This window comes from Wickerhamomyces anomalus (assembly GCF_001661255.1).
Source record: "Wickerhamomyces anomalus NRRL Y-366-8 unplaced genomic scaffold WICANscaffold_6, whole genome shotgun sequence".
In the NCBI taxonomy this organism is placed as follows: domain Eukaryota; kingdom Fungi; phylum Ascomycota; class Saccharomycetes; order Phaffomycetales; family Wickerhamomycetaceae; genus Hansenula; species Hansenula anomala.
Window position 1 is genome coordinate 418,968 of NW_017567115.1, and position 21,894 is coordinate 440,861.

Consider the following 21,894-nt stretch of genomic DNA (forward strand, 5'->3'; position numbering starts at 1 on the left):
TATAAATAATACAAATTGAATTCAGTGCTTTGAATTTTTTATTGTATCCGCACTTATTCAACTGGAGAAAGATCAAATCAGTCAACTATTATTTCATCTGGTCCAACATTACCAAAATTTGAATCTGATTTTGACCAAGCTTCAATATAGGTCTGAATCAAGCGAAATTCTTTCAAGGATGGAAAATGACAATTCTTGAATTTTATTCTTGAGCTGTGTAAGAATTCTAAAGACTTTAAATTTGGAAGTACAACATCTCTGATAATGTGGCACTCAATGCTAGCAAATCTAAGAGAAGTGCTAATTGTTAATTTTTCAAGATTTTTCAACCTGTTTAATCTTGACAAATTTCCCCAATCTATATATTTTGTCAATTTCAACTCCCTCACTCTTTCAACATTAAAAGGTTCTGCAGTTTCCAAAAACTTAGGACTTGTGCATTCAAGTTCCAAGAACCTAGGAATTTCAAATCTAATTTCACTCAATTTACAAAATTTGAAGTATAATCTTTCCAAAAGAGGTGCCTCCAGTATTGTAAGACTAGATCCGAAATCACAATAGCATATGGAAAGTCTTCTTGTATCCAAAAGTCTCAATGGAAAAACATGGGAAGAATCATTAATGACAACGCTCGGCATTCCTTTAGTATTGATTGAAGTCAATTGTGAATTTTTTTTCCTGAAAAATTTGAACCGTCCCATAAAATAATGAAGGTTATACTTGTAATTAGAACCTTCACCTTCTAAAGATACTGAGGTCCCTCTTGATAAAGTGAATGGATGAAGGTTATCCAAAGACAGTACTGGAGCATCATCTTTAAGAGTCAACCAATTCTGTGTATCTGGCTCCAATTCATTTTTCAATACGTGCAGTATTGTAATTCCTTTAACCATTGGTTCATATACTGTAATATCGAGAAATGAACCAATATCAACAACTTTGTAATACCTTATGAGATTTGGATCTTTGAACTCGGTATTATTAGTCACGATACAAACCCAGCGAGACCAAGCTTGAATCATTTCTGGAACTAGTAATAACGAGATCAAATCATCTCTATAAAGAAGAGGGAAAATCTCAAGGATGATTTCTCTTGGAAATAAAGAAAGTGAAAACATGATGGAATCATTTGTTTCTGGTAGATTTGATTTGCTTTGAACGATTGCATCTGATCAATATTACTATTGAGGTAATTTTATTCAGGGATGTGTTGAAGCATTTATAAGAGTCTTTTTTTTCTGTTCATATATGTGAGATCATTATCAGTGCTGAGTGTGAATGATCATGAGGAGTTTCCAATCCAGTTGAAAAACATTGGTTATTTTCTGTGTGAAAATTGATTATGATTAACAAGGGAAGATACTGTCTGATATAAATAGTTCATGAATTGGCATTAAACATTCTATTGTTTTGATAAACTTAATTTTCGTCAATCTGAGATCTGTCAAAAAGAGACGTGACTCTTCTGGTTAAATGAAATTAATTTAGCCGTCAACGTAATCAATAATTGTATCATTGGTATTATCATAAATTAGATTCGGTATGAACCATACATATCAAGTAATCAAATTCTATATTGGCATTAATCTTAGCTATGTAATTTTTATCGAATTCAAACAAATCATGATTAATCTCTGATATTAATTAATCCGATGCGTTTGAAACGTCAAGTACAGCATTATTGAAAGCAATAACTAGAACGTTTCTAAAAGCTATATCACATTAATGTGCTATCTTTAACGAGTACAGTCTCTCTAATTTATTAATTTATAAAATTTGCATATATGTTAAATTATAAAAATTAATTATTTACTCAATTAACGATGTTGTTAATGATATTTTATAATAAATTTAGCAGAGACAACTTCAAAAAAATATTTTAATCATCAATTAAGCCATAATGTCTAAATGGAACGAGTCGGTTCAATGTCAATATAAACACGCCCAATTATGAAAGCTATTATCCAAATAAATTTTGGGTTATTGTTGTTCAAAGTTGGTGTTTTAGTGCTTCCGATCTCCGATGAGCTAGTGCAAGATATTAATGGCGTACTACAGAGAAAAACAAATGTCAACATTAATCTTCTTTTTCTACATCAACGTCTACGAAAATTAAATGAAAATTCAAAACAAGAAGCTAATACTTCAAATCGTTTGTCTTCGCAGTGACTTATATTCTTTGGTTTGAATATCTGGAGGCAGAATGTGTCCTAAAGATTGAATGCTTTTTCAACCAAGAAGCTAGGTACTTTGATGATTTGAGATGTGATAGTCTCATTCTTTCCAAGATGATTAACCAGCTTCTATTATCACCACCCAGTCTTGAGTTTAGGGAGGATCAATAAATTATTTCAAGCTAAGTAAGGGAATTTTTTGACTAGCACATATATACATAAGCGGGATTATTTTGATTAGAAAAATCCAATGAATGAAGAAATTCTTTTCACATTTTTGCTATAATTGATATGTTCTAAGCCACATGGTAATCTTTAAAATACTTTACCTAGATTATTCAGTCAACATCTTATCAACCAGACTATCACTATTTATTTCTTTATTAAGATTCAAGATCATGCTGATCTCTACTAGGCAATTTTTCATTTTTGATGTACGAAAAAAGGCGTCAAAAAGCGTCAAAAGCATCCCGCCAAAACCTGCAAATGGAAATTTTGCGAATAGTCAAACATCGAATGAAATCATGGGAACAGAATGCTCTTGTATACACCCAAGGCAAAAACATTCAGCCTTAAACCCTCAAAAACATGTCAGTACGCATATATTCCCAATTTCTCTTTTCGCTGTACAGAAACTTGCCTTTGAGTTTTTAATGCTGTACATTTCCTTCGAGAAAAAACCTGATGATGATCGAAAAAAAAAACGGTATAAAACAACAACGAAATCTTCAAATTCAATTCAAAAACTAATTCATCCCAATCAACATCAATTGAATTGAAATAACAAATCAAATAATAATAATAATAATTAACAATGCCTTGTTCTTGTGCAACTAAACCTGAAGGATGCCAATGTGGTACCAAATGTTCTTGTGATACTTGTTCTGCTCCACCAGCTCCAAAAAACCAACCTGAAGAATCTTCATGTTCTTGTGGTGAAGGTGAATGTAAATGTGGTTCAACATGCTCTTGTGGCTCAAAATGATTAGGATAGTACGCTGCTGATGGTTGAATATGCTGATATTTGTGATAATTTATGTTTATGAGTTTTTAATACATTTTTAAGGGTGTTTTAGAATTTACTAGTTGTAGAGATTTATAAGAAAGCACATACATAGGCTTAAGTGCTGTCAATTTTTATCTCATTAAATTACAGATTGATTAATTGATAAATCTAAAGCTGTGCCTTTAGTATCTCATTCATTGCAGGGGGCGTTGACAGGTTGTTAAATCTGGGGAAAGCCCATCATAACAACAAGAAACACCACAAAATAAACCCCAAACCAACCAGTCAGTAAGATATTTAGGTACAAACAGCCCATTAGCTTTGCTATACTCCAGATCTTTAGCGATTTCAAAACTTTTGTGTCAAAATCTCGAGGATCAAACGTGTACATAGGCCATCCTATCGCAAAGTCCGAAATTTAATCACAACTTAATCAGGATTCAGAACCGTTACGCTTTTTCTTTGCAAGTTTTACTACACAATTGCTTTTTCCTCATCCTATCTTCCCACCTGTGTAAATTTTTTATGAACTGATTTAAAGTTGATTCAGATTGGACACACTAAAGAGCAATTTTCGGACTTGAAAAAAGGTATATAAAGAGCTTTAAGGGCTTGAAAACAATATAACTTTCAACCCTTAGCTTCACATAATAACATTAATACAAACCAATATCAAATATGCCTTGCTCTTGTGAAACCAAACCTGAAGGATGCCAATGTGGTGATAAATGCACTTGTGGGTCTACACATCCAAAGCCTGCTAAACAGCATTCAGATGATTGTACATGCGGAAATGATTGCAAATGTGGTGAGACTTGTGCCTGTGAGAAGAAGTGATGGAATTGACTTTATAATATCTTACTGAATCATTATGAATACTATGAATACTATGAATATCTGAATCTTTAAGAACATTCGAATATTTCAGTTGTAGTTTGTGTTATTTTGTTGAATCGCGAATGTGTTGAATCCGCGAATGCGTTTTACAAAAATAACGTGAAAAATTTTAGGTGTTGAAAATCAAATGTTTTCGTTTGAGGTTCAATACATTTTTGTTTAGATTTTAATCAACCTTTTACTTTTATTTGTTATTGCTTATTGCTCTGTATTAATCACGTTACAGACATTGTTAACAGTCAATTTAAGGTCTACTCAAGAGAAGTTAAAGACTGAAGAATTGTACTTATAGTGCGCTAAGTCAATTACATTGAATAAAGCATTTGCTGGTAATTGACACAAGTTGAATTCGCTTTTCCCTTCACTTAAAGGTCGACTTCCCGATGCGGTAACTACCCGATACGGAGTGTTTTCCGTTATTTTCTTTCTCTGCGAAACCATCATCAAGAGCTCAAATCAAATACAATTTAATTGAAGATGCTTTACAGAATCTCAGGGAACTCAGGAAAACAGGATAATCCACAATCATCAAACCAATACACTCTGAAACTATCCCTCAATAACCTCCCTCAAAACTACCCTTCTCTTCTCTAACCCAATCACCTCCATTTCAATTGCAAACGTACCGAAATCTACGTTTTCACTTCAGTTAAGTGATAAAAAAAGCGAATTACAAAAATTCATCAACATCATCAACAAAATCCCCAAATTATAAATACGTGGCAATTCACCTTTTCCATTTCTTCTTTTCCAATCATCAATCAAAAATCAAGAAAACAAAAATGCCTTTAGAACAACGTATGTGATTATTTCTCATCCCATCTCATCATCTCCAAACTAACCGCTTCAAAAGCTCACTACGATCATTTCCCAAAGAAAGAAGCCACTATAATATTGGCCCCATTCTCAGGTGGCCAAGGTAAATCAGGTGTTGAAGATGGTCCAAAATATTTATTAAGAGCCGGTATAAAAGAACAAATTGAACAATTGGGTTGGTCAATTTCTACAAGTGAACCATTAAAAAATTCAAATTTTGAAGAACGTAAAAAAGATTCATCAGATGTTTATGAAAATTGTAAAAGACCAAAAATCGTCGGAGAAGCTTGTGAACAAATTTATAAAAGTGTTAAAGAAGCGGCTTTTAATAATACTTTACCAATCACTTTAGGTGGTGATCATTCAATTGCAATGGGGACCGTTGCTGGTACTTTTGCTAAATATCCTGATGCTGGGTTGTTATGGATCGATGCTCATGCTGATATAAACACTCCATTAACAACAGATTCAGGTAATTTACATGGTTGTCCTGTTGCATTTTTAATGGGATTAGATTCTCATTCTTATCCTCCTGAATTACAATGGGTTCCAAAAGTGTTGAGTTCTAAAAAAATTGCATATATCGGATTAAGAGATGTTGATGAAGGTGAAAAAAAAATATTAAAAGATAATGGAATCACAGCTTTTTCAATGTATCATATTGATAGATATGGTATTAATCAAGTTGTGGAAATGGCTTTAAAAGCTATTGATCCAACTGGTAAATGTCCAATCCATTTATCTTATGATGTCGATGCTATCGATCCATTATTTGTTCCTGCTACAGGTACACCAGTTAGGGGTGGGTTAACTTTAAGAGAAGGTTTATTTGTTGCTGAAAGAGTTGCAGAAACTGGTCAATTGATTGCATTAGATGTTGTTGAATGTAATCCTTCTTTAGGTGTTAATGAAACCCATGTTGTGGATACAATCACTGCTGGTTGTGCAGTGGCAAGATGTGCTTTAGGTGAGACTATATTATGATTTGATTTTGTTTATTATAAAAGAACACAACTTTGTATATTCTGAAATTTTGTAGGTTATAAATATTAGATAATAAATTATGTCATCACTTGTGATTACCTAATAATTATGTCATATCTGGGTATTATTAATTGCTCCTCGGGAACTTACAATTAGTTTAATGCCAATTGACACAATATCAAACTCCATCCTTTATTATTTCATAGCCCTTATTATTAGTCTTGAATATGGACTATTGTTGTCCATAAGCACAATTACACTATAAAGATCAAAATAAGCAATAGTTTAAGCATGTATTATTCTAGATGGGAATAAGCAAATAATTCGATTTGTAGTGGGCCATGACACCAAAAAACAGCAAACCACAATTTGGAACACACAAACCACAAAACGTTTCACAAAACATTGTCTTGGGGGCAAAACTATAAAAGAGTTGAACAATCCAAATTTTGCCATTCTTATTAAAAAACATCCATTCCTATACACATTAATTGAAATCATTACACAATGGCTACAAAATTATCAATCTTAGCAAGCAACATCCCTCCAGCTGTCTCAAAGGATAAAGTTCATGAATTCTTTTCATTCTGTGGTAAGATTGATCGTATTGAAAACTATGATCTAAGTGCTCAAGAAAACGAAAAAGCTTATCAAGTCTTTTTTGCAAATGAATCTGCAGTCTCCACTGCCCTTTTATTAAACGGTGCTGAATTGGGTGGTGCCCAAGTTAAAGTCCTACCTTTTAATGATGGTAGAAACCCAACTGCTAATGACCCTCCAGCTTATGATGAACCTTTATCTAATAAGCAATCCCAATTGAACCCGGTTAAAGGTCCTTCAGACTCTGCAAAAGAGCACATATTGGGTGCCCCAGGTGCTGGTTCTGATGATATTGAACAAGAGTCAAAACCAAAATCTGCAATCTTTGCTGAATATTTATCCCATGGTTATATAATTGGTGATCAATTGATTGATCGTGCAGTGGATTATGATAAACAAAATGGTTATTCTGATAAATTTAAAAGTTTTTTAAAAGATTTGGATGATAAATATCAAATTCAAAGTACTCAACAATCAATTGATCAAAAATATAAAATTAGTGAGAATTTGAATAAATATTTTGAAAAAGCTTTGAATACTGATGTTGGTCATAAATTACATGGGTTTTATACAAATGTGGTTGCGGAATCAAAAGATGTCCATAATGAAGCTAAAAGATTGGCTGAATTGAAGAAACAAAATGCAGGTGCAGGTACAACAACATCAACCACTACTCAATAAAGTGTTTTGTGATTTATTTTCTTTATGATTGATTTGATTTATGATTATTATTATTATTTGTGATTTTTTTTCCCGTGAAGTGAAGGTGTCAAAGTAAATAAAATTTGATTTATTTTTGTCTTTATCTACAATATTCGTAGTATAGTCTAATTTGTATTATCTATTTCTTTATTCTTGAACACTAACAGCTTTTGCAGCTTTTGCATCAATATTTCCTAATGGTTCAGGGCTTGTTTCATGAGAAACTATATCATTAGTTTTAGTCAATTCTTTTCTAACTGCTAAAACATTATCAACAATAACTGCATCAACACCAGCTTCCATTTGTAATCTAGCATTATCAGGATCATTATTTAAAACACCATAAGTAAAACAAACTAATCCACTTGCCTTTACAACTTGTGCTAATCTTGGACATTTTACAATAGGTTCAGCTGCTGAAACAATACCTAATAAATTCCATTTTTTAGCAAATCTCACTGCACTTTGTAAAGACCCTGCTCTAACATCTGGCATAATACTTGTACCAGCTTCTGTCAAGAATAAAATTGGTATGGCTGGTTGTTTTAATGATAATAATAAACAAGCTTCTGGATGGAATGATGAAAAAATGATATCACGCCCTTTACCATATTCATAAACAATTTGTAAAACTGTATCAATCCAAAAATTTAAATCAATGGAAATTTCTCCTAATTCTTCATGTTGAGATTCATATAATAATGGATATTTACATTCAATATTAAAACCAACATTCTCAGGAATCTTCTTGAATAATTCTTTCAATGTAACAAATGATGATGCAATTGATGAACCTCTGGAATTTCCTTTAAATTTTAAATTTTTATAAGTCTTGGTTAATCTCATTTTATCTAAATGGAAATCACTATTACTATTCCCTTCATTTGAACCATCATTATAAACATAGTGTGAAGCGGATCTTGGTCTCATTAAATAATCATCATCTTTTGATCTTTTAGAATCATCATCTTTAACATGGTTTAAATTTAAAAATTGCTCTAAAGTTAATTCATGCATTGGAATATCAACCCCAGATTCCGCAACCAAGAAATCATGATAAACAACAGGGATATGATCTTTTGTTAATTGAACATCAAATTCAACATATGATGCACCTAATGAAGCCGCAGCAATGAATGATTCCACTGTGTTTTCACCCAATTGTAATGATTTTTTAGCATCAATGTTTTTACCAAGACCTCTATGTCCGATAACCCTTGTGGAAACTAATGATTTCCAATAAGTCTCGGCTCTATTGAAATTCATATTTGGATGATGGAATGGTGTCACTATTAAAACTTCAAATTTTAGAGTACCTAAAACATCTAATGTTTCAGTTTCAATAATTGGAATAGTGACAACTTTATTCAATGAGCAACGATTCTCACCAACGTTCGTATAAATCTTATCTAATAATGCCACTGCACGTCCCAAGACTTGTTTATGTTGACCTCCATAAGTTGGAACAATATCAAACAAGATGATTTCATCTTTTGGATTGGCCTTATTGGAATTAATTGTGATTGGTTCATGAGTATCATCAATTGGTAAGTCAATAACAGTTGGTGGTTCATCAAATTGACTCTTTGCACGAACTACTAATGATAAAGCAGTGTCTAATTCTGTGGAATGAACTTTGGAAATTGGAACACGATCTAATTTAATAGCTTGTGAACCTTCTCTTGTATCATTTGATCCTAATGTGATTAAAATAACAGAATCATCAGTTAAATACCTATGACCAAATGATTTGATTGGTTGGGTTTGTTTGGAATGTTTTGGTTTGATTGCCTTGTAGATATCTTCTTTATGATTCTTGGATAATTTATCAATTGAAGAATTTGGTGATGTAATACCACTGTTATTAACTTTATCCACTGAACCTGTTGAGCTATTGTTGGATTTAAAACTGTTTTCAATCAATTGGAAACGATCATAATTCTTTGGTCTTAAATTATCAGATATTTGTAAATGACCTCTAAGGCATGCATGCTCCATAGGGGTCCAACCACTTTCATCTTCCAATGAATATTCTGCACCATATTCTTTCAACAAAATAACAATCTGATAAAGACCCTCCACAGCAGCAATGAAAATTGGGGTCCAGCCGAATGAATTTTCACCAATTTCAGTATTTGCCTTTTGTCTCAATAAAAATTCAACAGTCTTGGAAAAATTCAATTTAGATGCAATGTATAAAGCAGTTTCATGAGTATCTGGATCAGCAAAATCAATTTCAATACCTTTACATCCTAATAATGACCCTAAAATCTCAGGTGAGTTCAATCTAGCAGCTAGTAAAAACAATCTTGAAGAAGTTAATTTTCTATCTGAATTTGCAATCAACACTTCAACAGTTTTCGGATGTGTACCTAAAACAGCTAGATGCAATGGAGATAAACTTTCTGCATCACCCCAAACACTTAGGTCATCAATTGCAACAGTGGAATCCCACTCGTTCCATGATTTTAAGAAATCAATAATGATGGTTGTGATTTCTCTTAAACCAAACTGCGCAGCATAATGTAATGGTGTTCTTTTGTAATTATCACGTTGTAACAATGCTGGTCTTAGATGTGGTGGTAAATTCTTCAAAATGTATAATAAAGAAGTTGGTGAATCATTTGAATTCACACCATCTGGTCCAAAAGCACCAACTAATCTATGATTTGAGTCAGGTAACGCAGCTGGAGTCAAGTTTAAATAATTCAATTCCAACAATGCTGAAACATTTTCAGTAGATTTTGAAGAAATCTCTGTTGATTCTTCAGCTTTTTGAACTTGTTTACCTAAAGCAATGATATGATGATGGAAAAAGTTTCTACCACTAATATCTGATGGATCACCTAATGATGGGATAACTTCTAATAGTTTGGCAATACATTTAGTTGATTGGGATAAGGCAGCTTTGTTTAATAAGGAAACCATTAATTTCACAGGGACCAAAACAATTGAGCGATATTCCACAATCAATTGATTAATTAATGGTTCATCATCATCTCTTTGAATAAATCTTAAATATTTATCTGGTGTAACTGAACCACTAGTTCTTCTTTCTGATGATTTTTTTTTGGTATCATTCAAAGTTTCGATATGTGGGGACAATTTGTTTAAAAAATCATTAATTGAAGATAAATCTTTAACAATATCAAATTCATTAGCAAAACTTAATGGGAATATTCTAGCGTTTAAATAAGGATTTTGTTGAGAAGTGCCAGTCTTCTTATCCAATTTCTTTAAAATTTTAACAAACCCACGCTTATTCAATTCACCAAACCATTTCAAATTTCTAAAACAGGAACGTAATTCAATTAAAACACCGATAATTTCTTCCAATTCCTCATTATCTAATTCTTCAATATGACCATTAAAAGAATTGATAATAGATGAGATTTTTTTCAACCTTCTATCATATTCAGAGTATTGCTTATTGTAAAAATCATCAACTTTTTCAATGTTTCGATCCAGCGAAAAGAAAAAACCGGCTAATGCACTCTTCACTTGGGAATTGTTTAAAGAATCACTCAATTGTAAATCTGCAATTTCTGGATCTTGTTCTTCAACAACTTTCAAAATTGATTCTTGTAATTTGGTGATGAGTTTGATTTGTTTCTTAAGATCCTTATAGTTCATATAATAATGACTGGAAACGCGTTAATACACCAATCTAACCCCCTGTTATTCTGTTATACTTACCTCCATTCTGGGACTTGATGACTTGTGATGCTGTTTAAAAAGGAAAAGGTCAGTATTCTAGGTACATTTTTTTCAAACTATTTTGTCATGTCACAAGAACGCTTACGTTTTCCCAAACTTCATGGTGTAATTCTAATTAGGATCTCTATAATTTGAAAGGCGGGTCTCTCCTTATCTGTGATAACTCTGGGGTTGAGATGCCGAGTGGCAATTGACTTTGTTTGTAACAGAATATATAAGATAGCTTAGTTTAGAATTGGGCGGTAAGAGGTTGAAAACAACAATTCAGGATTGGAATATCTGGGATTTGTGGGAAATTGGTGTTTTGGCATGGATTCCACGTGTAAAAAGTTGTTGATGTTTTTTGAAGCTCATCATCGCCAAAAAGAAATTTTGTAAATAGCCGGTCGTGTGTCCCCGTGACCAAAACGGCAAGTGCACTATCTTTCGCGAAAGTCATGTGATTGGGCTTGAAAATACAGTGAAAACTTTCAGGAAGCAAATACAGGAATAATCAAAATAATCAAATGACCTATGATTTTTCATTGGTTATAAAGAGTTTTATTGTTCTGAGGAGAGAAGCTTGCTGAGCCCCAGTATTAGTTTTCTTACTACTGAGAGCCCAATAGACTACAGAAGTTAGAACCCTTTCGAAGGGTAAAAACCGTTAAAACCTATCGATAATAGAACTTCAGGATACTCCTAAATTCAATTACAGTGGTGATCTTAATAACTTTATGAATATTTAAAGAGCCTTTAAATCCATTCAATACGATGCTCTTGCAATTGAGGGTCTGACTTTATTGCAAAGAATGCCCTATTACCCATTGGAAATCGAATCACTACAGTTTGAAGGTTGATAATTGTATATAAATATACCACTCTCTCTTTTGAAAGACCATCTCTTGGACTTTTCCCCTGCTAAACATTAAAGATGACTTACTACCCAATTCAAATCGACTCATTATCCCCAAGGGAACAAGTTATTGATGCCATCAATCGTTTATACATTGGCCTAGACGATGTTAACATGGATCTTGTGGAATCTGCTATTGTCCATTCAGAAGAGGTATCTATTAAAATGGGCGACAAGGTTACAAAAGGTTGGGGAAACTTGAGGGAACATTTACTCAAGAATGTTATACCAGTTTCAACAACTCATCAGCTCACAAATTTCAGAGTGATTTTTGATAGTGAAACTTCAGCTCGTCTTACAGCACACTGTGTTGCTCATCATTTAAATGAAGAAAAGGGGTATAATGCCGTCGGCGGGTTGTTTGAGGTTGACCTTGTTTATGAGGAAGCTGATGATTTATGGAAGATCCTTCATTTAACAATGAAAATAAAATGGAATAATTGAAAGTCGTTCTTCAAATATACACTCGCTGATGTTTAAAAAAAACCTATAAGCCAGTTAAATATATTGAATACCTTGAACTTTTTGATTCTAGTCCAGCAATGGTTAATGTAACTAATATATTTTGAATCATTCTGAATCCTATTGTAATGTATTTTGCGAAGTATAAAAGCGGGCGGTAAAACCCATTAATCATCAACATCTCCGATGAAGTTTTGATTTGTAATTGTTATTCACCAATTCAAGACCAAGATATTTTTTAATTAGAATTCATTTATAAATAGTTGTAAAGATTCATTGTCATGATTCGTATTTTATCTTCAAGATTCAAATCAGCCTGGTGAATAAAAATGTCATCCTATTACCCAATCAAAATCCAATACTTAACCCCAAGAGAACAGGTTATAGATGCCATCAACCGTTTATACGCTGGTTTCGATGACTCCAACATCGAACTTGCAGCTTCTGCTTTTGTTCATTCAGATGAGATTGTAGTCAAGCTTGGCGGGAAAGTCATTAATGGTTGGACAAACTTGAGGGAAGAGTTCATTAAGAATGTCATGCCAGTTTCCACGATCCATCAACTTACAAACTTTAGAGTAATCTTTGAGAGTGCAACTACTGCTAAATTGACTGCCCATTGCGTTGCCCACCATTCAACAAAAGAAAGAGGTTACTATAGTAGAGGTGGGTTGGCTGAGGTGAGCCTTGTGTTGGACGAAGTTGATGATTTATGGAAAATTGTTGAGTTGACGATGAAGGGAAAATGGGTATCTTGAAGCTGTGGGAGAGATTAGCCAATGATGTATTTAGGTAGATATTTGATTTTATGGTATTGTCACAAATTTCTTGTAGGTTCAAAACATCATGAAGTAATGTTCAGCAAGGCAATTGCTTCACCATTTATAACAAGAATTGTTTGGAGTAAATTCAAACACAAGGGCCAATGTCCACTACAACTCAACCTCATCATTACTTGCATCATCATAATAAAGTATCCAAATCCGAACTCTAATAATTTGGGCACAACCCATCTGACTTGACCAATTTATAAATCTATTAGAGGAAGAACCCCCAAAGTTAGTACTTACTCAACCTTCTCAAAAAACTCAAAACAACTTACATCTTGAACACTAAGGTTAATAAACTGTCTAACTTCCAAAGTTAACCAAACTTTGAACATGGCCAATTTATCACCATCATTGATCAATCCACCTCCATCTTGGAATCCCAATTGTCTCAAGATAGGTAACGAACTATAGAAAAAAGGGTTAGTGTTCTGGCATTCCATTAATCACGGTAAACCATACGCACCTTGCAAAAAGATCCAAGGATGGATCCAATTGTCTCCCAATACCTTCAAGTAATAAAATAGCAACAACAACACTAACAAAATCACCCTCCATTCTAACATGGTGGGATCTAACCATTGTCAACATCTTTTCTAATAAATCACCAATACTAACAGTCCCCAAAGTGAATGTACGTTGTTTGATCTTGTCCACTAATCTTTCAACTTTTAATGCAAATATTTCTTGGTCTATTGCAGTTTCGGGGGTTTTAGATCTTTCAATCATTAGCTCACCAGCTTTATAACCGTCAAATTCTGCCAATGAATTGAATAATGCAATGAAATTGACTCTATTTTTCTCATTTAGTTCGGTGACTAAACCGGCATCTATATAACAAACTTCTGGATGATAACCATCTGCATGTAATTTGTTCAATTCTTTTGATAACTGTGAGTTATCCTTTTGGACTTTCTTCAAGTTTCTAGAGATTTCATCCCTCTCTGAGTCATTAGATATAATTTCAGTTTGTAGTTCATTTGGCTTCACAAATCTAATGAAAATATTACCTGCATGTAAATCAGAATGAATGAAATTATTCAAGATCAACATTTGTAAAAATGAATCTATGACTTTATCACTTAATTGTTTTGAGACATCATCATTCAACTGTTTTGAATTCTTCAACTCCAACATCTTTGACATTGATAATCCATTTATATATTCTTCAACAAGGATTGATCTATTTGAAAACTTCAAATATGGTGTAGGGAAATTCACAAATAAATCATCCTTATAATTTTCTTGAAATTTGTTTAGATTCAACCCTTCAATTCTTAAATCCAACTGCAAGTTCATCAACGTGTCAAAGTTTTGAACTTCATCAGGTAATGATAACCATTCCATGGTGGGTATTATATCAATTGCACTAGCGAAAAAATTCATAATTTTCAAATCTCTTTTAATCTTGGTAGCAACATTTGGATGAATAACTTTTATAGCAACTTTTTGATTAGGAGATGGGGAATCATTACTTGCAAGTGATGGTAATCCTAAAAATGATCTCTTCTTCTTTTTAACAGGTTGAAATTCATCAATATTTTCAATCAATTTTTTGGACAATGTAGCCAAATAAACTTGTGCAATTGCACCAACACCAACTGGTTCTTCATTGAACTCTTCAAAGATTTCATCAAATGGTAGTCCTCCAAAAGATTGGCTCAAAATTCTCTTTGTGTATCTAATTGGATGTTTTTTCGCATTTGAATGTAAATTACCCAACTCATCACATAATTCTTGAGGGAAAATATCAGTTCTTGAAGCAGCCCATTGGCCCAGTTTGATGAATGAAGCACCTGCAGTTTCCAAGCTGAACCTCAACACTTTATACCAAAAGATTGATCCAGATCTTGTATTGTTTTTCTTTTTACCAAACCAACTAATAGGAAGAGTGATAACAATAGGCAGGAATATGATTGTCAACTCCACAAATCTTCCAATCGTGACAAGTGGTTCCCATACATAATCATGAAATGCAAAACTGATCTTGTAGATGAATCCTAAACGACGACTCAATCTATCTTTTCTATAGCTTTCTATCTCATCTTCCAATTCTTGCTGTGAGGATAAGAATAATCCATTTTCATACGTATCACCTTTAGGATTTGGTTTCAAGTCAGCTGCAGGCTCGAGCTGCATAGTGCCCTGAAGCATATCATTTTGAATAGGTGAGCTATGGAATTGATTATAACATAAATAAGCTAACGTAAGGGAAATACCTGACACTATTAGTTTTGAAGTTGTCTTCGGTTGTTTCGAGATTGTTGTGAACGACCGTATCGTATTGAAATTCTTTATTATAGAAGGCCTTATCCTTATGATTCCAAAAGATCTTTGAAACATTCTGATTCAAGTAGAACTAACTTTGTAGTTGATCTTTTTTGCTGTTGTTTTTGACTTTATTGTTGTTTTAATCCTTGAAAAAGGCGTTTTCGAATTTATTGCTGTGGATGCTGACACGGAGATAAATGACAGAATCTATAGATACTACAAAAGTGCAAACCCCCAAAACAGTTACTTTTTGTATTTCACAAATTCTATATGGTACATGTTTTTTTAAAAGTTTTTTGTTGGTATCAGTGTGTTTTTTATAGTTGCTCATCTTTAATGACATCAATAAGCCTGTTGAAAAAATTGTTAGTAATTAAGATTAATCAAAATTAAAAAAAGAGTTTACTCACCAATCAAGACCTTCAGTCAAACCTTCACCTTTTATAGCACTACTTGCAACAATACTCCAACTACGATCTTTCAGTTCCACCAAGTTCAAGGCTTTTGAAACTTCAGCAGCACTCAATGCACCCGGTTGATCTTGTTTGTTGGCAAATACCAACAATGCAGAATCAGCCAATTCTTCTTCACTTAACATTGTATGTAATTCTTTGGATGCAATCTCTATACGTTCTTTATCCGTAGAATCAACAACGAAGATAACGGCAGCTGTGTTTGCATAATAACATCTCCAATATGGTCTGATTGATGTTTGACCACCAAGATCCCAAACATTCAACTTCAGATTTTTATAACTTAGTGTTTCAACATTGAACCCAATTGCTAATAAAGAGTTAGAAAAGACGCCTATAAGACACTAATAAATATTACTTACTTGGTTTTGTATTAATCACTTCACCAATCTAGTTTCGGAACGTTAGTAAATGAAATGTATCTGTTTATCAAAATCAACTCACTTGAAGTTTATATAGAATTGTAGTTTTACCAGCACCATCTAGCCCCAAAATCAAGATTCTGATCTCTTTATTGACACCCCACAATTTACCAAATATCCCACTAAACACGTTACCCATGGCTTAAATATTTCTCTGTATATAATTTTTATGTTTTGATTTGAAATTCACACTCTCGGTAAATTAAAGCCCACTCTTTTTTGATATCTCTTTGGCAAAAACACTTTTGATCTGTGGTGATGAATCAATATGGATAAATAGAAATAATACACTCGAAGATTATCCAATAATCTTTCCACTTCTCAGTTGAACTTTCTTTGCTAATCACCTCGTTGACACTTTGTGTTTCATCGATCCCATTTCGATTTTAACACCAAGGCGAAAAAAAAAGCCCAGCGAAATTCGCGAAGATTACATAACTCTTCGGTATACACACGCCGATTATGGCCGCTACAAACCGAGCAATTTCTTAATTAATCGTTAATTTTGCAATTCTTTCTATTTCTCTTCCTTTTCTCTAACTTTATTTAGAATGGTCTTGATCATTTCGTTTCCTAAAGCGTTGGCTTCTGGTAGCATTGGTGCAAAGAAATCTTGTGTTGCTTCAAATTCTCTTCTGTATAAATTGAAATCACCAAATGAAACAATATTACTCCAAGTCTAAGTCATGTTAGTAATTGAGCTATTTAAATTAAATGATTATTGAACTTACTCTTGCAGCTACTGTGAATTCTAGATCATCCGGTCTAAATGCAGTTTCACTACATCCATCACTCAATGCTTTCTCTAACAATCCTGGCGAGCAAAATAGGTATTCACTGACACCTAAAAATATTCTGAATAGCTAGAAACATAGTTAGTATATTTCTATGGATTAACAATGGAAAATAACACTTACTGGTGTGGAGCAAATCATATGATCATATGGAACAATCCCCAATTGATACCAACTATCAACGATAGCTAATAATGAAAGATGTGAATTTGGTTGTTGTTCACCTGGTGGCTCCCTGCTCAATGAAAATTGCTGTAGCAGTTCATCATCTAATAACAAATCATGATCTGAGCCCAAGTGGCCAAACACAAACTTCTTTGCCTTGTAAACACGTTCTTTTAATTCTTCATTTTTACCCTCAATAATCAATTTGAATAAATCAGTAGTAGATTGAGCATATTGCATAATTTGTTTATGAGCTGATGGATTTGTAATTGCCAAACCAGCATAGACGTGCCATTTGTTTGAAAATATTCTCAAGGAAATGTTGATTTTGGCATTTTCTAACCCACCTATCCATCTTGAAGACTTCCATGGATACAATCTCATCTTATGCCATGCAACACCCATACTTAAAAATGCAGCATGTGTTACCGCTTGTGTATCAGCAGTGATTTTATCATGTTCATCAGCTGTCAAATCCACAATTTTGGATCTTAAACAAGATACTAAAGTCTTCACAAATTCTTCACTTTTCAAACTTGCTCTATGATTTATCACAACTAATGGCTGTCCAGTTGTATTAACTTTTGGACCATGTAGTGAGTGAACACTTATTATCTCAACATCATTTGGTAAATATTCTTCGAATGCTTCAATTTCTGGAGCTTTACATGAAGTTTGACCACCAACTATAGCACCAATTTTTGTAGATGGAGCATATTGTTTAACAATTTTTTTAATATTTTCAGCTTCAACACTATAGATCACGTAATCACTAATTCTTGAAACGTAATGACCATTCTTCAGGATTTCAAACTTTTCTTTAGAATATTTTTCTTTAGTATCTTGATAAATTTCTTCACGATCACATCCAACAACTTTCCATCCATCTTCTGAAAACCTACGGGCATACAACAGGCCCATATCTCCAAGACCTATTATCCCAATGGTCTTCGTGGCCTTCCATTCTTTGATTGTCTCCTCTGAAACCATGATTTATTGAATTGAATACATTCGTTGTAACCTTTTGTGTCAACAGATAGTCAAGATGCTTTTTCCCTCGTTCGCTTCTCAGAGATTTGAAAAACTTCGCGAAATTACATAATCTTTGAAGTTACGTAACATTGAAACCGTTGGTTTGACATTTGAAGGATTATTGGAGAGATGTCTGGACTTTAGATCATATATGTGGTGGCTTGAAACATTTGAAGAGCTTCTCATTGTGAATTGATACAACTGGTTAAAGGTGTTGTAATTGTATTCATGAACTATAATATATTGAAAGGTAGTAATGCGGTCAAAATCAACCTAATAGAAACCAGATCATCAAGATAGTACGTTTCTTCATAACGTTAATCAAGAACTTAACATGGAGGTTTATATATTAATTATAGTACTTTGATAATACTGACGTACTCGAAACACGGACATTCTATCAACCCAAACCTCAAATATTCACTAGTTACAAATGACCCAAATTCCTTGATTCAAGCCGAGTATGGGCATGGGGTCACAGAAATTGCCCAAGCTGAAAACCACTGAAAGGTCTGATTTTACTGGTAAAAGGAGCAGGTCAAGCTCAAGCTTAGACTTGTTTGAAATAGATTCAAGAAGCTGTTCTCAATTCTTCAGACTTCAACATCTTTCCCCATGTTTCAATTCTGTTTGATCAACTACAGAACATCGTATACATCTCTCTGATTGTTCTTCTGAAGTCCTATGATGTATCATCCATCCCTTAAATTAAGCCTGAAAGTTGAGACGTTGAGACGTCTTCAAGGAAAAGGATAAAAATAGGTTCTTTGTTTTGAGGCTAGCTTTGCATGTTCCGTCACCTTGTATCATTCAGAAATGTGAATTCAAATTTCAAGCGCCCTTTTTTTAAAACGTTCGGCTTTTCAAAACAGAACACAACTGATCCCCTTTTATTATAAATCAGTCATAGACTGAGTCCCCAGTGATTTTGTACATTATTTTAGCATTTTATAAATACACATCAGATACATTAAAAAAAAAAAAAATGATCAAGATTTGTGGACAAGAAATTGACCAATTAAAGAGCAGCTTTTCATTGGAGTGCACTCAACTCTTAATTGAAGAGGTGGATGTAAAAAGTCCTCATGTGTACATACTACACTGTATAATCGTCTAGGCTTGTGGTTCGGTAACTAGTGAGTCGTTACATTTTACACTTTAAAACGAAAAATCATTGGCAATAGACCGTAGTGCGTACTAGGTAGCTGTCAGTTGACTTATAAGCTATACGTTGTAAATACTAAAGCCTGTAGAGTAGGCTTTATCGGAAACTTTCTTTGATGAGAAACAGCTCCATCAAAGAATTGTGAACCTACAGTCAACTTGTTTGCTTGAGAATGAGACAATCATTAACTAAGCTTCAAAGTTCAGAGTCAAAGGGATCCAGCAAACCCTACCTGTACTGGTTTTCCTTCTCTCGAGTCCATCGTATGGGTTTGTTTTGCCCAGCTGCGCGTTTTGATGTAACTCTGTAAAGAATTCACGATCTGTGTTTACAACACGATCTCATATGACACGCGAACTCACATGAAATTCTCGCTCTTCAAACGAAACGTAAACAAGCACTTTTCAGCAAAAAATGGAGCTGAAGTACACCAAAAAGCTCACAGAGTAAGCCCCAATCAGACCCGAAGCTTTATTGAAAGGAGCAAATGCCTTCTCCATCTATAAAGAACCCCAACATTCCTTTTCTTTCCTCAAAATTCCTCGTTCCTGAAAATAAAAAAAACGCGTTTTTCTCGAATTTTTTTTTCGTGCGTTTTTGTTTTGAATTCGCTGCCCAAACCATCCCTTCGGGATCTTACATACGCAGTCGAAGCACTTTTACCAACATTTTCAACTGGGAATGAGCTGGCTCCTTCAAGGACCTCTTATAAAACTAAAGCAAAAGTACCCAAAATTTTCAATTTTCACCGTAACTTCTTGTTTCACCTATACTTTTGCAAACAAAACAATCATCAACTTCATCAAGTGAATTTTGAATAGCAGTCTTCTTTGAGCTTACTACAGTCTCGTCCATTCCTTTGAAAACACAACTCTACTCACTCAATTCACTCATTCCTCAACATTATTTATCCAAATTTTTAAACTCCTGGCGTTACATTCACCTAAATATTAAGAAAGAAAACTAAAGCTTTAACAACAATTCAAATGCAATTACAAAATTTATTACCAGCTGCTTTGGCTATTTTACCATTGGTCAATGCTTATTCAAACGTTGCTGTTCGTTATGAAAACTTATTGAAAAGATCAAATGAAACTTATTCAATTGCTCCAGTTTCTGGCGTTTCAGCTTCATCAGCTTTAGCTCCATCTCAAGATTCAGTTTCAACCAGTGAATTAACAACTGAAATTGTCACTTTTGCTCCAACTACTGATGCCAATGGTCAACCAAGTTCAGTTTTAACCACCAGTACAATCACCTATTATTCCACTGTGACTCAAACTCAAACTCCAGTCTCAACTGCCGGTGGTGAATCAGTTTTAACCACTGAATCTGCTGTTGAAACCACTGACGACCAAGATAGCACTTTAACTAGTTTTATCTTAACCACTGTCACTTTACCAGGTGAAAGTTCAGCTGTTTCCACCACTTCTGATGCTCAAAATGCTGTCGCTTCTTCATCCTCATCAGCTGACTCTTTAGCATTAGATTCAAACAACAAGAACTTGGCTCCAAATGCTGTTGCCTCATCATCAGCTTCCCCATCAACCACTGACTCCCCTGTCTCATCTTCAGCTACTGCTCAAGGTTCAGTTTCCACAGTCACTGTTACCGTCACCAATGATCAATGTGTACCAACAACCACCACTGTTATCACAACTAAGATCCCAGTCACTGCTCAATTCACAGTCACTGGTTCAAATGGTGAATTATACACTGTCTCTACTTCAACTGATATTGACCAAACCACTACCCAAGTTGTCTATTTGACTCAAACCACAACTTTACCATCTTCATCAGCTAATGGCATTGTCACCACTGTTTCGAATGCTGACACCACATACACAACCACTTTAGCTTCAACTTCAATTGCTCCAAGCTCTACTGGTGTGCTGTACGGTAATGGTACCAATGCAAGTAACTCTACAGGGTTGAGTCCAAGTGCTTCTCAATATAGCATATCAGCTAGTGATTACAACAGTAACTCAATTTCCAAACGTTCATTCCTAAGACGTATCATTGGTTATTAGATGATTAGCATAACATTCATTTGATTCTTTCAAAAGCTTTTTTTTCTGACTCTTTCATCCTTTTTATTATGTCTTTTTATCATGATCAAACCTTGTTCAATACCATTTTTTTTAAAAACATTTGCTTTTTTTTATCAAGTTCTTTTGTAATATTTTCATGGGTATATTTTTTTTAGATGGACTTTCTCCAACATTATTTAACGTGCGTCTCAATTTATTTGGTTTTGAAGACCTTTTTGTAATTGAAAACAAATAGAACTAAGATCAAAGCTTAGAATTTCCCAGCTCATTAGCTTATACTCTCTGCCATCCTCAAAGTGTCAATACCTCGTCGGCTCGGCTAAAAACAAAAACATCCAGACCACAATTTAAAAAACTATGGCGCTACAAACGTCAACAACAAAAACTGTCAAAGAAACAAATCGTGAAGATGCTATAACCATCAAGAACACAATCAAACCA

The 21,894-nt window shown here is 33.8% G+C and overlaps 10 protein-coding genes across 10 annotated transcripts; 5 read left to right on the plus strand and 5 right to left on the minus strand.

Annotated features, from left to right (window-relative positions):
• Positions 1–77: 77 nt before the first annotated feature.
• On the minus strand, positions 78–1,118 carry WICANDRAFT_64882 (uncharacterized protein; the record flags this gene model as incomplete). Its single annotated transcript, XM_019183825.1, has 1 exon — positions 78–1,118. The coding sequence occupies one exon, from the start codon at positions 1,116–1,118 to the stop codon at positions 78–80; it is 1,041 nt and encodes a 346-aa protein (XP_019036740.1).
• Positions 1,119–4,859: 3,741 nt separating this feature from the next.
• On the plus strand, positions 4,860–5,877 carry CAR1 (arginase; the record flags this gene model as incomplete). The annotated part of the gene is made up of 2 exons (XM_019185928.1): positions 4,860–4,875; positions 4,931–5,877. 2 exons carry the CDS (start codon positions 4,860–4,862, stop codon positions 5,875–5,877), a joined length of 963 nt encoding a protein of 320 aa, XP_019036741.1.
• Positions 5,878–6,399: 522 nt separating this feature from the next.
• WICANDRAFT_19608 (uncharacterized protein) lies at positions 6,400–7,149 on the plus strand (the record flags this gene model as incomplete). Its single annotated transcript, XM_019180832.1, has 1 exon — positions 6,400–7,149. A coding segment is annotated over one exon (750 nt), but the record flags the coding sequence as incomplete, so codon positions are not given.
• A 177-nt stretch (positions 7,150–7,326) lies between these two features.
• On the minus strand, positions 7,327–10,998 carry GDE1 (glycerophosphocholine phosphodiesterase; the record flags this gene model as incomplete). Its single annotated transcript, XM_019185929.1, has 4 exons — positions 7,327–9,841; positions 9,899–10,822; positions 10,876–10,905; positions 10,982–10,998. The coding sequence occupies 4 exons, from the start codon at positions 10,996–10,998 to the stop codon at positions 7,327–7,329; spliced, it is 3,486 nt and encodes a 1,161-aa protein (XP_019036743.1).
• Positions 10,999–11,809: 811 nt separating this feature from the next.
• WICANDRAFT_64886 (uncharacterized protein) lies at positions 11,810–12,235 on the plus strand (the record flags this gene model as incomplete). Its single annotated transcript, XM_019183826.1, has 1 exon — positions 11,810–12,235. The coding sequence occupies one exon, from the start codon at positions 11,810–11,812 to the stop codon at positions 12,233–12,235; it is 426 nt and encodes a 141-aa protein (XP_019036744.1).
• A 347-nt stretch (positions 12,236–12,582) lies between these two features.
• On the plus strand, positions 12,583–13,011 carry WICANDRAFT_85684 (uncharacterized protein; the record flags this gene model as incomplete). Its single annotated transcript, XM_019185930.1, has 1 exon — positions 12,583–13,011. One exon carries the CDS (start codon positions 12,583–12,585, stop codon positions 13,009–13,011), a length of 429 nt encoding a protein of 142 aa, XP_019036745.1.
• Positions 13,012–13,243: 232 nt separating this feature from the next.
• On the minus strand, positions 13,244–15,219 carry CQD1 (Cqd1p; the record flags this gene model as incomplete). Its single annotated transcript, XM_019185931.1, has 3 exons — positions 13,244–13,288; positions 13,356–13,488; positions 13,547–15,219. 3 exons carry the CDS (start codon positions 15,217–15,219, stop codon positions 13,244–13,246), a joined length of 1,851 nt encoding a protein of 616 aa, XP_019036746.1.
• A 449-nt stretch (positions 15,220–15,668) lies between these two features.
• Positions 15,669–16,385, minus strand: ARL1 (Arf family GTPase ARL1; the record flags this gene model as incomplete). Its single annotated transcript, XM_019182245.1, has 4 exons — positions 15,669–15,702; positions 15,762–16,134; positions 16,187–16,214; positions 16,269–16,385. 4 exons carry the CDS (start codon positions 16,383–16,385, stop codon positions 15,669–15,671), a joined length of 552 nt encoding a protein of 183 aa, XP_019036747.1.
• A 378-nt stretch (positions 16,386–16,763) lies between these two features.
• Positions 16,764–18,195, minus strand: TYR1 (prephenate dehydrogenase (NADP(+)); the record flags this gene model as incomplete). The annotated part of the gene is made up of 3 exons (XM_019185136.1): positions 16,764–16,925; positions 16,978–17,109; positions 17,164–18,195. 3 exons carry the CDS (start codon positions 18,193–18,195, stop codon positions 16,764–16,766), a joined length of 1,326 nt encoding a protein of 441 aa, XP_019036748.1.
• A 2,193-nt stretch (positions 18,196–20,388) lies between these two features.
• On the plus strand, positions 20,389–21,432 carry WICANDRAFT_80876 (uncharacterized protein; the record flags this gene model as incomplete). The annotated part of the gene is made up of 1 exon (XM_019185137.1): positions 20,389–21,432. One exon carries the CDS (start codon positions 20,389–20,391, stop codon positions 21,430–21,432), a length of 1,044 nt encoding a protein of 347 aa, XP_019036749.1.
• Positions 21,433–21,894: the final 462 nt, after the last annotated feature.